This window comes from Syngnathus typhle, linkage group LG3 (genome assembly GCF_033458585.1).
Source record: "Syngnathus typhle isolate RoL2023-S1 ecotype Sweden linkage group LG3, RoL_Styp_1.0, whole genome shotgun sequence".
NCBI lineage: Eukaryota > Metazoa > Chordata > Actinopteri > Syngnathiformes > Syngnathidae > Syngnathus > Syngnathus typhle.
The window spans coordinates 4,558,550-4,577,003 of NC_083740.1; the positions used below are offsets into that span (position 1 = coordinate 4,558,550).

Here is an 18,454-nt window from a genome sequence, read left to right on the forward strand (position 1 = left end):
AGTTGAATTTGGGTCATTAACCAGCCAGAACTGTCATTTCCCGTGCCCGCAGCATTGTCCGAACTTGTCATAAAAAGGCCAGATAACCACACGCACTCCATCCAGTGTGAAATCTGAATATGAGCTTACCAATTTTCCCTTTGATATAGAGATGAAGCTTGTATGAAATGCCAGGAATTAATTATGCGGAGGCTTTGTGTGCAAGAGCCAATTATTTCTATCACCTCACTTTGCACGGCGGGGTGCCCTATGTGAGGGAAGGGCCTCCCGTGTAGTCGTGGGTGCATACTGGGATAAACGCTCCGCTTGCTGGGATTGAAAAATGGAGTCTGGGCACAAATCGCGTGTGGAAGACAAGCATGGGATTAAAAAAAAAAAACATGAGTCCTTTTTAGTGAAGAGTTGAAATATTTCAAGGTCAGTGGGGCTATAATTTCAGCCTTGTTGAGTGAAAGCAAAAAAATAATAATAATAAAATTATATTCTTGCTAACCAATCCCATCGAAAAAAGTCTCGCATATTCTTTTATTGAGTGGGTGTGATCACCCGCAGCTTGGGAGGACGTATAGAAAAATTATAATCGCATAGGCCATTCATAATGAACATTTTCAGTTGAAATTGCCGCTCTTAATGGATGCATACATTAATAAAAAAAATTGCCCGGTAGTTCCAATTTTGCTGAAATGTCACCTGTAACCGGCAGAGATTGAGAAGGAGAAAATTAAATTGGAAGGAAAGTTTTGAAGTCCCGCTTCACACCAATTAATCAAATATTTTATTTAAGCAGTACTGCAGTTTCATTCAGGAACCAATCTGCTTGAGTTTAAAAGTAGAATATTGGTATGGGCTCAAGTGGCAATTCTATTTTATGTTCTTTTTTTGTTGTTGCACAGGCTAAAATAAGTCTACATGCACAGACACACACACACACACACATGCAGCTGTGTCGTGGCCTGTTTTCTCCACCGTATTGGATTGAATATTTAGAGCCTCTGCACATTTCATCGCTCCAGAGGCCTGTAAAGCGTGAACAGGACACTTTTAGTGTGTCGAAATGGGTGACTAAAGTGAGTGCGACTGTTTACATGCGCAAGTGCTACTGTCCACATTACTCTTTGATTCTCTATTAATTTAGAATTATTATTGATTCTTATTATTATTATCATCGTATCCATTAACAGATTATTATTACTATTATTATTAGTATTATTATTGACTGCACGGCGAATCAACAACCCAATGTGAAAAAAACAAAAACTAAAAATAAATTTATGCCACAACTTTGATTGAAAGTGTTTTCTTTTTTTAACCTATGACAAATAGACTAAGGGGCAACAAAAGGATAAAGCGTTTGGTGACAGTGTGTGTGTGTTCAAGTTTGGATGGACATGACATTGATTTAAATATTGTCCACATTGTCTCGAGGTGATTGAGATTAAAAAGGGTGCACTACTATGCTGGAACACCTTTTGTGTTTCAGCACTGCTGTTTTGGTTAGCAACAGGGTTCTGTCTTTCCAAATTGAGCTCTTTCGTCTTGAAGCAAACACTCAAACCATTTGCTATGCAAGGATGCTCGGAGCGTCAACCTGAGTGAATTACTCCAACAACACACACGCACACAAACGCACACGCCACAACAGGCTGATGTTTTGATTGGCCGGGGGCGTGTTTGCATATTCATGTGACTAGAATGGCGTTTGCAAAGTGATGAATACTGACAGGACCGCCTGCTCGACAGGAGCCGACGCCTTTAAATTAACCGGCGAGCGAGGTCATTTTGTCTTTGCAACTTCAAGCTGCAGATCCGAGCAGGCGGCTGTATTTCTGCAAAAGCCCCATTCTCCATTTCAAATATTTGTCGAGGTCTCAGAGAAAAGCCATTTTAGGCCGGTTCAACACATGGGATATGTTCCTAAACGCCCCCCACTCCCACTACAAGTGAAGATCTGTGGTTTAGAGATATCAAAACATTGTGTTCACTTTGGGAGCCTTCACATACTTTAAACACCTTTAAAGATAGCACGCATTTTAATCATAGTTTGAATGTATTTGAACACCAAAAACCGTTTGGGGAAAAACACTTCTGAGGAAGGAAACAGGAAGTGTCCCAAACATGTTAAGCTGCCTCCGTGTTACTAAAAGAAAGTATTTTTAAATAATTTTTGGGCCATTTCATATTAGAATCCCAAATGGCGAAGTTGTGATTTCTAAAGGCACAGGCTTACAAGTGAACCACATTCACGTTTTCATATTTGGCAAGAAAAAATAATAATAACAAATGGCTATCCTGCTAGCTAACATCACCGCATGGTATCCGCTTCTGTGCTAACAAAATCAAATCAACGGCTAGCCTGCTAGCTAACAGATCTAGTGAGGTAACATTGTCAAGTGTTTTGCATCAAAACACATGCTGCTCATGCATCTTCTCAATAAATCCAATCCCGAGAAGTCTTCGCGTTTTAGCACACAGACTTAATGGCCCGACTAGCACTCCAATCTCCGCAGCAACTCATCTCATACACGCACCAATACAATTATCCCAAATTGCATTCGCTTTAATAATTATGGCGCAGGAGTTCCGCTGTTCATTAGATAAAGAACAGCAGGAGTGGGTGAATACGTTCCTTTTTTTTTCCCCCTCTATTTGCCACACAAATGGCTTGAGGCAAATAGAAATGTCGCCATTAGGGCCTGCACTCGGTGAAAGACACATGCCGGGGTTCTAATAGAACAAGACCAAACACAAGAAGAGGATCAGTGATAATGCCAAGCGTTTGGTAGTGATTAAATAAAGAATCCCATTTTCAGGCTTGGCTTGGATTTTAGATTGTTTTTGATGCAGAGTGGCAAACTCATTTTTGCTGTGGTCTCTTATTATATACTGTTTAGGCTACACAAGAAACTGATGAATAACGGGTTTTGAAATCAAAAGCTAGTAAAAACGGTTTTTTTTGTAAAAGATGAATGATAAAACATTTTTTTAAGCAACATCTCTATTTTTAATAGTGAAGACAATTTGAAATCTTTGTATTGACACAAAGTCAATTCACAAAATGTCTTTGCGGGCCAAATATAATTTACACTGCGTTTGAGATCCCTCTTTTAATGGTTCACCATTTCATCCCAAATGTCCTACTGACTGTTGGCAAGCTCCTCCTATTTACTCCAATTTGAGCCAAGCAGAGAAGCCTGACGGACATCAGCCTTGACCCTCAAGTGTGGTTGACGTCCGTCAACTTGGCGCCCACGCTGGCACTGCGGGGCTTCCCTTCCATCAACCACCACATAAATGCATGGTAGCATTGAGACAGACAACCGAAGCTATTTCCAGAAATGTTCAGGAATATTTTTTCTGAGGGTCAAAATAATGTCCGTCATTACCATGGCAGCTCCAAATCACTCTTAGTCTGGTGGGTAATAGCCAAGATGAATCAGCAGAATGCCTTTTATCAATCAATGAAATTTGATTAGAAGAGGAAAGAGCGGAAGGAAGAACGATGAAAGCAAAAGAAGGACAAACCGTGGTTTCAAATAAACGGAATCTAAACGGAAATGTCACAGCAGCCCCGGTAACCCAATGTCCTTTTTATTGTCATCACATAAGAGCAGCAATGTCGGAGAGAGAGACCATCTCATGGAATACGTTTTTGATTAATGATCTTTTTCTCCTTGCTAAAATTCGACATCAACATCGCAAGTTTTAGCACTTGGCAACCGTCGCTTTATCAGTCACTCACCAAAATACGGACTTGCACCTGCATCTAATACACATGCTGCTTCAGTCCCACGCTACGGTGAATTATTTATCAATTCCCTCGTGCCGTGCACGATTTTCTTGTGAAATATTGATGACTACTCAGAAGAAAGAGACGAAAAACGGTCTCGTGTCCGGAGACTATGACTAGATAATGCCTGCGGGTGGTATCGGCTCATTGGTACCGGCACATTTCCTCGACAGTGCCATTTTTTTTTTTCTTCTTTCCATGGCCAAGATGCAGTAACAATCAGACATCAACAGCTTGTTGACTTGAGCAGATGTGTGACGAGTGGCTAATCTCAAAGCTATGATTTCAATGGCGACATGATTTTGGGATGCAGTGGAGGGTGTGATGTGCAAGTAAGTGTTTACACTGGAAGATGATTGAGTAGCACGGGGGGGGTGAGAGGCTAGTCGTGATTTCAAGCGACTGGGTGGTGAAGAGCAGTGTGCATTTGCTCCCATCTCCATTTAGATTGGCAGCCTGGCCGTTTGCCCTGCTTTTAGATTGGGGAGAAAACAGCTCTGGTGCTTTAAAGGCAGCTTTTTTTTTTTTTTTTCTTCTCAGCAATCACGTTTGACATTGTCATTTTCTCTTGCCGCTGTCAAAACACAACCTTGGTTGTCTCGCCAGAGCTTTTGCTGTTGTTTTGGTCATGGCGGGGTGATTGAAACAAAAAAAGGAACGGTAAAGCTGATTGCGGAAACTGCGGAAACATTTTGATACATAGTGGGAGGAGTCCGGAACTGAAAACAATCCATTGTTTTGTGCTGTGGTAGCCAATTTTTAATCCCTGGGAACCCGTTTATTAGCCGCTGAGGGGGCGAGTGGTTTCAAAAGTTTTTGATATTTTTCTTCTTTCTTTTGAAGCCTTATCTGCTATCACAAGATTTCTCTAACAGTCGACTTGAAGCAGCTGTTTCGACTTTGAGCGGCCTTCGTGTTTCAACTCCTTACACGTTGACTTTTGTTTTTGGGTCTTGACGGATGCCCAGTCAGACAAACCTTTCAAGTAAAGGTTAAGAGAAACTAGTATAGGTTTAGCTAGCATGATAAAATCATGCTAGTGGCGCTGTTTTTGTTTGGTAGCACAGTTATTGTATTCACTGAATTTTAAAGTGTTTCGCTGCCTATGATTCTATTTCCAGAAATGCTCCGTGGAGGAGGTGGAAATGTCTCTCAGGGCATATGTGGAGAAAACAAAGAATGAGATGGGTGAGGTGAGGGGGGGTAGAAATTGCTCTAATACGACTTAGCGCCGCTCACTTTGCATCTTTCACACTTGAATAGACTTGTCTTTGATTTGTGCAGCATGCTGCCGCAACAACATTTTCACTCTCGTTATTTTTATCTCTTTATCATTCCTTCCCTTCGTATTATTTTTCACGTCTATCTTTTTTTTCCAGGTCTCTGGTAGAAGGGCTGTAAAGGACTCGCTAAAGGTAAAAACAATATCAATCCGCACAGTTTGTGATTAACAATTGAATAGAAAGGATCGTTTTGTTTTTTTTATATCACCATCTAGCAAGATTTTGATTTTTAATCAAATCCAGTATTTATAGTTTTAAACTTTTTTTGCAGCCCTATCTTTCATTTGTCTTTTGTGTATGTACTTGTTTTGGCATTGCAAATAATAATAAAAATATTGCCCAAGCAGTCGTTATGCCATCTACATACATTTTTCCCCCTCTTTATTATTTTCTTTAATATTTTTTTTTCCCCAGGAGAAGGTAAGGACAAGCTGCACGTATGCATCTCGATTCTAGATGGAGGGAAAAAAAACTAGTGACACGAAAGACGATACAAGAAAAGGTCATTTGGACAGCAGATTACCGTATACTCAGTCACCTTCAGAGCTCACATGACCATAATACCGTATAATGCGCTATGGAAAAACTTGCCTTTCCCGGGTAATGGGACTTGCTAAGAACATAATGCTGCTGACAACTTGGGGAAATTGGGTCAGCGTTCTCATGAATATGTATTGGAGTTAAGAGTTGGCTAAAGTAGTGCAAAACTGTGAGGGACAATTAAAAATCTGGACGCTTGCGGAAGAGACTGAATAACCTAATCTACGCTTTTTAAGAATGCCATTGTCTGCAGCAACCGCATTGTATCCGATGACTCATTCTTATTTATGACAACCGTAATCTTTAAATGCTTTGCGTCTCCAGTAACATAAAAAAAGGTACGCTACATTACGACTGCTCCAAATCCGGATCTAAATAAAAAGGTAGACATTCAAAGGGCAGATTTCTGACAGGCAGCGGATGTCATCTGCAATAACGTTCGCCGTCAACAGTGCTAAGTGGCCTTTAAGCTGCTGACAAACACGCATCTGGCAGCACTGCCGCTGACATTGACAGGGGGGGTCAAAGCGGGGCTTGTTTTAATCTGCGTTCATAAAAAGAAATCTGTTTCGTCATGTTTGATCATTAAGTCGTCGCTTCGCCATATTTCATTTGCGCCGGCCGATCTAAATGTAGGCTGCGTCGACAGCTGTTTGGTCGCCGGCCAAAGCCAACTGTTGGGAAACATCATCTCCTCTACTTCGCCGTGCTAAAACGTCAGGTCAGCAACCTTTCCTCCTCCATCTTGGTCCACCGCTCTCGCCTCTTCCTAATGTGTTGGCATGCCTCGATCATTATGTCAACGTGGGCTCGGATTCCCAGAGCAATTTTTGGCAGTCATTGAGTTCCCCTTCTCTCGTCATCTTGCTTCAAAGCTGCCGTACAAGAACAAACGTGCTCAATTCGATTTCAACTTCAAAGCGCCGGTGTATTGACCGTGTGCTCGTGGCGTTTTATTTATTTATTTAGCAACGGAACAATTGATTCAACAAACTTCCCAAGGGCAAAATGGAAAACAATCCTTTGTTCCTAAATCAAAACTATCAATTTCTTTTCTAAAACGCCCCAAGATGTTTGTCACCAATGGCGTCAGGGTGAGTGAACACGCAATTTAGCATCTTTGCTACTTTCCACCAATTAAAAATAAGTTTCCAAATTATTGTGACACTGCAAAAGTTGTCCTCAACCTAACAAAAAGAAGTAGAAAAATGGTGTGGGTACGTGTCAACAATCACAGCACAGCTAATTTAACGAGCCTTGCTGAAATTATGCAGCTTTTTATTCATAACTCAGGAACACTTTCTATTAGCCAAAGGTGACAATGACATTTATGATGAGCATGAGGGACAATTTACTTGCTCAATTTAGTTGCCAAAGGTTGAAAGATGCCATTTTGTATAGAAAAACACGTTCCAAGCCAACACGCTACACCCATTAGCTTGTTGGCCCTCGGTGGGTGAGGTTATCCAGAATCACGGACACAAGCAACAGCACGCACCCACCCACGCAGAAGGTCCCGAGGCTACGAGTGCACTGAGAACGCCGACTCCCGGAGTGACTTGTGATGCACCTTACACCAGCAACGTGTAGAAGATTGTCATGCCACATTTGTTCTACATGAAGTGATGGGGAGGAAACATCACTGCGGGGAGTTTGTGATGGAGATGAACAAGCCGGCTTGAGAGGAAACACACACACACACACATATATAAAAGAAGGCTACAGATTAAGGCAGCTACGATGCGCTCGACTGATTTGCCGGGGGTGTGACCTAAACAGCAAACTCTGTTGAAAGAAGACCTTAGCCAAAGTGAAAAGGAATACTGTTTTTTACAACGCAAAGTGTTGTCATTTAATATATATATATATATATATAATGGCTCTTAACCATGTTCCAAGGTGTTATAAATGGCAAACATACTTTATTTAAATGCCGCAAACTACTATGCTACTTATAGATAGATATAGATGCTAATGAATTAGCATTAAGATAGCAGACGGAAAGATTATTTTCTCTTTGATTTGTATTTAGTTTGATAATAACGTTCAAATGGGGATAATTAGATCATTTTGCTTCAAGTATTTTCGAATATTCCTTTCCTAATTGTCCAAGTCAAGTTAAAAGAAGAATTGCAAATCCGCCAAATGATGGCTCATAATTGCCAGGTCCACTTTGTCCTTCAGTCGTCGTCCGTGCTTTTTAAACAGCAACCCAGAAAAATGCAGAAGTTAACAAAAGGTAAATAACCAATTCGCAGCTCGTAAATGAGTCAACTGTGTCGAGGTCCTCTTGGGACAGACGAGTAAAGCTTTGAGGCCCCAATGTAAAATGGTGGCATGAGTCTTCCTCTGACTAATCTGAAGAAAGCGAAAAGACCACAGGACTGACTTTAATGCAAGTCCGGCCGGCGCAAGCAACGCAACATTAACAAACAACGTTCACCTCTGAGCCATCTATTGCCCATTTTGTAAATGACAGCCGGATCTTCAAGCTGTTGGCGCTCCAAAATAATAAGAAGAACAAACAAGTGAGAGGGGAGAATAAAATTAGATTCTCCATCCCATCAGGGAGGCACAAAGAGTTATCAAGCCTTGAGCTAGAACAAACAGCGTCGGAAGAGTCAAGCTGAGGCTAAAAGGTTTTGTCGTGGCTTCTTGTTTATTCTAATTCAACTGAGAGCATAGTATGAACAAGGTCCATAAGGAGAGCTTTTGATCAAGCTAACGTCTCCCTTGAGTAGGTTTCATTTTAATGTGGAGATAAACGCGCACCTTTTATGCCATCTCCTTTTCATCTGCCGACTCGGAGAAATATAAACCGGAGGAATCTAATTCTCTTAATCACTGATGTGTACAAAAAAAAAAAAAGACAAGGCTTGCAATCCTTTTTTTTTTTTCGCCTATTACACCACCACGCCGCCGCCGAACCAGTGTCATCTCACAGCCCAATGATGAGTTTGAGAGTTACAGAGGAGAGACGAGGATTTGAGAAGATGGTAGCCGATAATCCGGGAAAGAGAGAGGTGGCAATGGGATTCAGCTAATACTCAAACAAGCGCCAGGCTTTACGAAGCGGCTCGTATTACGGCGGTAAGCCTTACACAAATGTAGGTTTTTATTGTGTCGAGAAGGTTCAAAACCTGGGGGCTAAAAATATCTCATGACATCATACGAGTTGGAAGCGTTGGAACAGAACCATTCTATTAGAACTTCAACTTGGACTTCGATGGTAATTTGGCTGTCAAAATGCTTAAAGGTCATTGGATTTCGAATAGGACTCAAATATCCCCTGGAAGGACTTTTTCACGATCATCTACTTGATTTAAAAAAAAAAAAAAAAAGAGAAAATGAGTACACCGATTAAAAACAATAATGAAGATTTTACATCTCGCTTAGCACATCGCCGTTCAGAGCAGAGTTCAGAGCGCGCCAACAAGCGCACACGTTTGTGGTTACCATGACTACAGAGTATCAATGCTGGAAAAAAAGATGGCTGCCATAGGAAGGCAAGCACTACAGCCATATATGCATATACATATATAAGACAAAAAATGAGGGTGTCATCAAAAGGTGATTTTGTTGTTGTGACGATTTCAGCTAACAAAACGCTCAACCTCAAAGACAATATTTAAGATTTCTTTTTCTTAACAGCTATCAAACTTTTGAAAGGATTACCTAATCAGGAACGTACATAAAAGTAGACGGGGGGAGGAAATCAGTGGGAAAACAATGAGCTTAGTGCAAAGCTCCAAAGCAAACATAAGTTGTAAATCAGAGTAAAATGAAGGAGCTTAGCATTCAAAAGTGCCGAACGATTTGGAAAAAGCACGTAATCTCCTATTGTACTACACGGAAGATGTGGCAAACATGACATGCAAACATGGAATGACCCTGCAGGCGGTGGTGAGCGAAGGCTTAATGAAAGCACCGGGTTGTTTTTCAGCGGGAAGATGGATGGGCCGGCCGCCTCAATCTTGTTCCGCATTGCCCCTTTTATCAGCCGTTTCCCGCCAGCTCATCACAAACGTGGCTAAGCACACGCAGCCAATGGGCAAGGTGGCGAACAAGCAGCGTGCGGGTCACGCAAAGGAAAAAAAAGAAAACATCTTTCCCAGGCTGCCTGGTTGATTATTAATCAGTGCCTTCTTTTTTTTAATTCACACTAACTTGCATTACCTGCAGTAATTCCAAAGCAAACCCTCCTGTCCCATTATCTCTCAAACACAGACACAGCAGATTTTTTTTATACTCTGTCTGCACTTCCTTAAGTCCATTACAGTGGAATCTCCAAAGTGGAGCACAATTTATTCAATGACAGTGGCTGACTTCCAAGTTGGAATTCAAAAACCAACCCAATGAGGGAGGGATGGTAGGGGGTTAATTAATACAGGATTCAAAATTGATTCAGCTTCATGAAAAAACAACTAAATCCACATGTTTGACCGCCATGTAAATTTGAACAAATAAATAGAAGATATTATTTTCATTATTTCAATATCATTTTCTATTTCTTGTATTTCAAACTGGGCCTCATTTTACTGGAGATCATTGAACGGGAAATTCTTTTTCATACTCCTTTTTATGCCTACACAAAGTAAAAAAAATTAAAATCATTTTCATAATAAACTGTAGAAGTTTGGGCAACAAATTAATTGCATTAGCATTCATTTCCGAGGGGGGGGGGGATACAAACGTGTAAATTAAACTTAAAAATTAATCTAAAAAAAAAAGAACTTACCTTACAGACCAACGTGCGAGATCGTACGGTAAGAACACACATGCCCTCTTTTTGTGTGTCATGGGGTCTCAATTAAGATGTTGAACAACATCATGTACCCTTCTTTAGTCATACGACAACATTGTCACGCGCATGCACACACAGAAAGCACACGTCGATACCTTCAGTACGGATGGTGAAGGGGGAGTCCCCCAATCTCTTGGCTGAGAATTGCCCCCCTAGAGAAGTCATTAGAAAGCACAGGCTGAAGAAGCCTATTCCCACCACGAATATCCTGCAAACACACAAAAGCGTAGGCAAGGCGGGACGTGTTAAAAAGGAGTGAAGTTAGTGAATGGAGTTTTATGTAAGACAGAGGGATTTTTTTTTTTTGGAGGGGGGCGGGGGTGCAAAGAATGAAGAGACAGACAAGGTGAATTGGAACTGGTTAAATGGTTATATGTAGACAAAACAGGTTGGCATGGCAACGGTTGACATAACAAGGCTAAAGCTTTCTCAAGAAGTGGAAAACACAATCACGCAAGTAGAAAAAACACTCGTTACACTTTTGGATGTGCAAATACAAGTGCTGTACTTTATAAAAATAAAAATCTCACTATTTCAACAAGCATCAAAGTGGGCATCCAGACAACCAATAAAAAAATGCAATGATTTTAACGTTTGGCTGCATTGACATAAAAATAAAGAATTAGTTGGTTTTCTATAATAATGAAAGATTTTATTTTTAAATAAATTGGAGCCATTTTGGATCCGATCACTTTCATTTTAACTTGATACTATCACTATCTTGGTTCAGTTTAACATCACACTAAATAGATTTTTTTGTTCTGTTTCAATGCACTACTGATTAATGTGATGCCTACTAGTTAAAATACAAAAAGGACTCAAATTAACTTGTCAATTATCAGATTCGTCTATGTGAAGACACTCGAGTTTTGTTTTTTTACATTTACAATGAACAAATAAGTTATCAGTAATATCAGTGACGCAAGCTTTTTTTATTTTCAAAAAAAATCACTTTCTACAGTATTCCTAGGAAAGCATCACTGGTGAGCTATTAGAACAGGTCATTGGAGTTTCCTGTTTCTGACAAAAAAGTGCTAAGTGCTAAACTTCACATCTCTGCACAAAGGTGGCATCTCGGCTGATACTGCCACTGAAGCTGTAAATGTGGAAAATGTACTTTATCCTTTCTTTCAGTGTTAGTGGCATTTATAAACCTCACAAGAGGGAGGGGGGGAAAAAAAGGTCTCTTTAATAGGCAGTGTAAAAAAGGAGCCATCATGTCCTAAAAACGAGGCCAATAATGGGCTCTAACAGTCTTGGCAGCATCAGCTGTTGTGCTTTTCATGGAATACATCTGTTCGTGACACACAGGCTTCTATGCAACCTGATAAACAAGTCGCAGGTTTCGAATGGGACTGGTAAATATTAAGTCATTCGCTCCCAATGACATATTTAGCCGTCAAAGGTCTATTTGTACTGGGCTGGCGGTCAACGAGTGTCTTGTTAGGGAGAAATTCCCAATGACAGCCGTAAGTCACAAAACTTACTGATCCAGCTCACCCAAAAGGATGCCAAATGATACGCGAGGGATAGGGCGTCGTGATTTTACGAGGATAATATTCTTCGGCGGGCCAAGTCGTAAAAATCCTTAAAGCAAGTTGCTGTTTTTTTTGACTAGAAATAAAAAAAAAAGGACAGCTTGGAATTGTTGGATGTATGAGTGGTCAGCACTAATGAGGAGAGAATTTCATTCTATTCTGACAATTGATTTAGCTCTCTCTCTCTTTTACACATAAAACCAGACTTTCAAGATTGATTTCATTGGTCTACACGAGCATCTGGAATTTAATGCATTTGCATGTTGGAAAGTGCAACACTGAGGTTAATAATATGAAGCGTTAAAGAGGTATAAAATGTATTTAACCGGAGTGAGGGTAGAGGCACTGCTCCAAAGCCGTCCTCAGGCGATCGTCCTCCCCTCTGATTATTTATTCAGCCATTTTGCAAAGGGGTTGTTAGGTGGGTGACGCGAGAGGATTAGACCTTGCTCCTCCTGGGCTAACGAGACGTTAATTAACAGGCTTAAAAGTAAATGCGCTCTGCTCCCTTTAACTGGATCAGGAGAGGAGATGCGCTATCGGCTAATTGGCTGCCTAAAAAAAAAAAAAAATATCTGATTTGACCTCTTGGCAGATGATTTGGGAAGTAGACCAGTTATGCCAGCTATTTGGGAGGTGTTAGCGTTTTCTGAAAAATGTTTATTATATTAGATTTGGAAAGCAGTCCATTTTTTCAAATCAAACACATCAAATATTAATTAAGTAGCTGATCAGCTAATATTTCATGACAGGCAATCAACTTTATTCAGTTGTACTTAATTTCATTTGACAGGTTTCTTCTTTTTTTACCTGTGTACTACAATTTCATTTAATAATAAGTTGTTCAGATAATAAATGGGAAAAATATTTTATTTTATTCATATTCTAGCCTGTATTATAATGTTGGTTTGTATATGTATAAAAAGTTTGCTATACACTGCACTAACATGAACTGTCATGGGTGATCGCGACTGGGGTACAATAATAACCAATTATGAACCAAAAAGTAATTAATAAAAGCATAAGTAATCATTCATTGGACACACCTGAGCAAAAATACAACAACCTAGAAATGCCTGTTAGACGTGGCTCCATCTAATTCATGGGGGGCCATCTTAAGATTCCCATCCGAACCGGACAATATGACAATAAAAAAAAGAGAGGAAAACATCATTTGAAGTTAATTGCTCCTTACCTGAACGGCTTGAACGTCACGAGCCATCTTCTGACCATTATTTTGCCGTCGGTGCTGACAGTCATTTCCCAAAACAAGCGACCCCTGACATGGACGTTGTGGCTTGTAGCAAGTGCTGACCAAACATGTTCCAATGAGAGGATTTTAAGACAGAATTCCCTTGGTGGAAAAGTGGAAAAGTTTTATCCGGACTTTCTCTTCCGTTTCTGTCGACTTTTTTCGTTTTTCTTACCGCGAAGCCTGGCGACTCCCCAGTGAAATCGCCGCAGGTTGTTGTTGGTTTTTCCCCGCCTTCTTAACTTCCTTAGGAAAATGGCGACGTTGAATGTAGATGAAATTGGCGAGTGTCTGCGTCAACGTAGCGGCATGCCTGGTCGCTTCCTCGCAACGCTGGAGAGGTGGTTTTAACTTCTCACTGAAGCCCCGCAAAATGTGCCGACAAGCGGTGGCTCCCGGCAATTTATTCGCGGCTCGAGTCAAGCTCGTTTATGAATGTGCGGTTTATCCGAAGGCTGTTTCACAATAAATCTCCCTAGACACGCGTCACGCTAAATTACGCAAAGTCGCAAGGTGTAAATCACAAAATTAACTATTAAATACAAATGTACAGAACTAATACTTATATGTAGCACATACAACACCAAAAAAGAAATATTTAATATCTAAAAACCTTTATTTTGTAAGGCTCAACGCTGTTTTTATCTGGCGTACACGCTACTTCCGGTTACCTTAACACAGGGTCGACACGCTGATGAACAGCTCCGGCTGGTCCATTTTTCAGCCACTACTTTTATCACAAACAGCAATATTAACAGTAATCACAACCAGAATCACACTATTCAAATATATGACCGTAAAAATCAACACAATATGTTTTCATGTTATTGTCTGGTTAAATAGTCCGAATTTTACATTGCTGACAGGATTGATTTCAGAACCACGGATAGCGACGCTCCCAGTTGTGAGGATACAACAGCGGCGTCTAGAGGTCGTTAGAGGCCTCGGCCGGAATATATGCAGTCAGTTTAAAAGCATCAGGACTGGAATTTTGATGGCATTGAATTTCAAAAGCAAATACAACACAAAAGAAAAGCAGTTGTGTAAGAGTGATGGAAATGCAAATATACAAAATCACAGGGTGACGGGTGGAAAAAACAAGTTTCGATGAAAGTGGGAGGCAAAAACATCACAATGAGGCAAAAACAAATTCTTCCAAAACAAATAAAGGAAATGGCTTGGTGGGAAGTCACGTTCGGTCACGCTCTTGGTTGATAGCGGGTCTGTTTGTACAAAGTTGGTCTGCATCGAATTATTCCCATGCTGATTGACAGCACAGGTCAACAGCAGAAGGACAATTTGCATTTTCATTACGTTCACCATTGACTCGCTTCTCCTGTGGTTTGAAACGTTCTCGCTCACGCGTGTACACACACACACAGACACACACACGCGCATGGATGCAAATTCATTTAATGGGTTGGTGCGCAGTTAGAGAGCCACACACTCGCTCTGTGCCAATTTGACTTACCACAGCAAAGAAAAGCACAATATAAAATAACCATAAACATCAGTCTAGATAAAATAGTTTTTTATGTCTCCATAACGTTAATGTGAAGATCTAGCCGGGCAGCTTTCACAATTTACACTCCCTTAGTGCCCTGTTTGCATTTTGTATCTCCCATTGAGCTGACATTTTCAATGCATTTGATTTTATTTGTTTCAATATAAGCGATTCTTTAGCATTCCACAAAATGAACCATCTACAGGTGCGTACGTTTCACTTAAGCCCACTAGGCAGAAACTTTTTGTCAAGCAGATTGTTTTGACAGACCACAAGCCCTCCCAGCATAAGTCCTGTGAACGTTGAAATCACGAAGGGATGCCAAAGGCATGAGGGGCTGGGCCTGCGGGAAACACACAGCCTTGTGGAAGTGACACTGTGAGTGACAGAGCCATCGTCTCATTGTGTGAGAAAAGCGTGGAATAGAATACTCGGGAGGTGACAAGCTCCCCCAATGTGTCTGCCTACGGGCTACAGAGCTCATCTCTGCACTGTGACTATTTTTCACACAATTGCTGCCAAAACAGACAAAAGGCGAGGCTGTCTTTTTATGTCACTCTCTTTGCTATGTTCCAAAACTCTCAATTTGACAGTCAATGGTTGAATTACACTAAAAATTGCTATGCTATACTATTTGGACATGCACACATTGAAAAGTGTGCAGTGAGTAACTTTTTTTATTTGCTGGAAACTTCCACTGTCATTGTCACTCTCCAAAAAGATTGTAAATTTCTCTTTTGTAGTAAGATGAAGGAACTACTAGAAATTCCACAAGTTTCTTTGCCGCTACCTTGGCTTTTGTTTTCAAGGAGAAAATCCTCATCTCTCTCTCACTTTGGGAGTAAAATAGTCACATTCCACAGCTCCAAAATCCTCTCCTGCATGGAATGCCCTACTTGCTGCTGTGCCAACTTCCTCTAGGGGGAGAGTGGAGGAAACATACAAAGTTACTACTTCACGTCTCCCTGCCTCGTCTTTTGTTGTGGAACCAAACAGCAGGAAAGGGCAGTGCTGAAACTCGAAACAAGGAGGAAGCGGGAATATTTGAGTCGCTCCATTAGGGATGACTTCAGACAAGCTTCTCATCTGAGTACAAGTTGCCTCCCTCTGGATCACTTTCACAGCCAACAAGCATTCATCCCTACTTGCCATCCAACTGTGTCCTCACGTTCTTGCCAAGTGACACATTGCAATATGCGGAGCAAAGATTTCACCAAATTGGGTTCTCAGAGAGAATTGTGATGAAACGTTGTCATCAGCTGGATGCGGGTGGAAAATTGAAAGAACAAGAGCGACTGATTCGATCTATGTGCTACATTGTGTTACGATAAAATAAGAGGGGGGAAATCAATAGCAGCACTGTGGATGTAATGGTTTCACCACTTAGTGTGACTCACGAGAGAGGCATACCTTTGCGCTTTGGATTTACAGTCCCGCAAATGTTTTTGTAATTACGTTTATTTTTTCCACCATCCACCACTAGATGGTGGCATACTATGGAATGTGACAGTACATTAGATAGCAACAAAAACCTGAAGCACTTTCAGGTCAGCCTAGTTTTTGCTGAAGATTATTGAATGTCAATTTATTGACTATAGATTCCCTTTATTACCGTTTTTTCCATGTAAAATGCGCAAAATGTAACGAAAAAATCAACCTATTTTAGACGGCTATATACAAAATCAGTATACAAAAAAATCAACCTATTTTAGACGTCTTTTTTTGGTCTAAAAATCAACCTATTTTAGACGTCTATTTTTGGTTTAAAAATCAACCTATTTTAGACGTCTATTTTTGGTCTAAAAATCAACCTATTTTAGACGTCTATTTTTGGTTTAAAAATCAACCTATTTTAGACGTCTATTTTTGGTTTAAAAATCAACCTATTTTAGACGTCTATTTTTGGTTTAAAAATCAACCTATTTTAGACATCTATTTTAGGTTTAAAATCAACCTATTTTAGACGTCTTTTTTAGACCTAATTTAGACGTCTATTTTAGGATTATAATTCAACCTAATTTAGACGTCTATTTTAGATCTATAAATCAACCTAATTTAGACGTCTATTTCAGGTCTATAAAATAACCTCAAAGACACTGCCGGGACAATCGAGGCACTTCCGGCAGCTCTTGGCTTTGACTTGGTCATCCACATTTTCATTGATTTTCATATCATGTATCCTTCTTCCATGGTCCCTTCTCAAGGTTTTTCATTTTCGCCCGGTAGGGTTTTTTTGAGTTTGTCCTTGCCCTTTTGGGATCTTAAGATCAGGGAATGCTTAGAGAATAATTGTCAATTTCTTGCTAGTGAAAGTCGTCCTTGTCGCATTTTATAGGGCACTGTGTTTGTCACTGTGGGGCAAGTTGAAAACAAGCACTAAAACATGTTGGTTTTTTGCAGCTTCCCCTGTTCCCTATTGTCTCCTATCAACGATTCCCTCTTAGAGCTATTTTAGACTATTTAAGACCGTTCTTCAGCCGAGAAGACGGAGCGACGGAGCTTGGCGGAGAGCTAATTGAAATCAGCTCACAACATTAGCAAGCCGCCAGCGGCTGACAGAAGAGGAGGCGGGGGGGGGGGGGGTAGGGGGTTAGCTGATGATGAACAACACAACATTTTTTATTACAATTCCGAGTGCAACTTTGGTCACGATAGCACATTAAAGATTAAGCATTGTTAACCGAAGGCTGTAATTCAGTGCCTTGTTTTGTGACACTTGACCAACAGAATAAAAATATCAAATCGGGCCTAAAAAAAAAAAAAAGTCATCGCTAGCATCCACCTCACCGCGCTGGCGCGTATTTGATTTAGCTGCTACCGCCGTCTTTATTTCCCTCGGGCTGCACGGCTATCACAATGAGGCAGACGGTGGGAAGGGGCGGAGGGGTGAGCCGTCTTGCGGAATGGCAGCGCTCCCGTGGCTGTGCAATACGTGAGCAAGCAGCCGCTGCTGGCTAATGGCTATCTGATTGATTAAACAAAGAGAGGAAGAGAGGGGAAGGAAGTAGAGATGAGGAGGCCAAAGCGGGTCGCCGGCCTTTTTTATCTGTAAGTCTCGCGGCCGCTGCGGACCAACCCAAGAAGCGCTTTCGTGCTCCCTCATCATTCCTATCTGTATACGTGTTTATAAAACATCCAGCACTCTGCCTGAGGCCCTAATGAAGGCTGCTTACAGTATAATGAGAGACGTGGTCAGATAATGGAAGAGGTAATTAGGAGTTGCTGGTTAAGAATTACCTTATTGATCGTCCAAATGCAGCCAGCCGCCGAGTGGGACTGCAAAGAGAGAAAGATCAACTCTTTAAATAAACAGCTTGAAAGTCTGGCGTCAGTTTAGCGCAGAATCAGGTACGCGCACGCAGATTTTCAATATGCTAACTTTACTCCATGTTCCGAATGTGAAAGTGGTTAGGAAATATCACAAATTTAAATGACATCATCCACATAAATATGACATTTTCACCCTGTCATTACGTTCACATTTAATTAAGTGACATTTCAAAAGAAACAGTATGATATCTACTATATATAATGAATGTGAAGTTCAGAGACACATATTAAATGATGAAAATAAAATGACCCATGACTTTTGTTGTTATGTTTTTAATTACTCCTCTGCCCTCAGTAGCCATTCACACGCAACACATGCTGTTTAACGGCTTCCCCTCAACGACTGCATTTGCTTATTAGAGCTTAAAAAAATGATACAATAAACTGTAAGAACCACGAAAGGATACAAAGAAATG

General features: G+C 40.7%; 1 protein-coding gene across 1 annotated transcript in view; it reads right to left on the reverse strand.

Annotated features, from left to right (window-relative positions):
• Positions 1-13,584, reverse strand: part of LOC133152047 (alpha-1,6-mannosylglycoprotein 6-beta-N-acetylglucosaminyltransferase B-like) — a 37,732-nt gene extending 24,148 nt beyond the window's left edge. Inside the window, exons 1-2 of the mRNA XM_061275575.1 lie at positions 13,148-13,584; positions 10,510-10,622 (exon numbers count right to left, since the gene is read on the reverse strand). Coding sequence (XP_061131559.1) covers positions 10,510-10,622; positions 13,148-13,212 — 178 coding nt within the window. The 5' untranslated portion in view covers positions 13,213-13,584. The remainder of the gene's footprint in view (positions 1-10,509; positions 10,623-13,147) is intronic.
• Between the last annotated feature and the right edge of the window lie 4,870 nt (positions 13,585-18,454).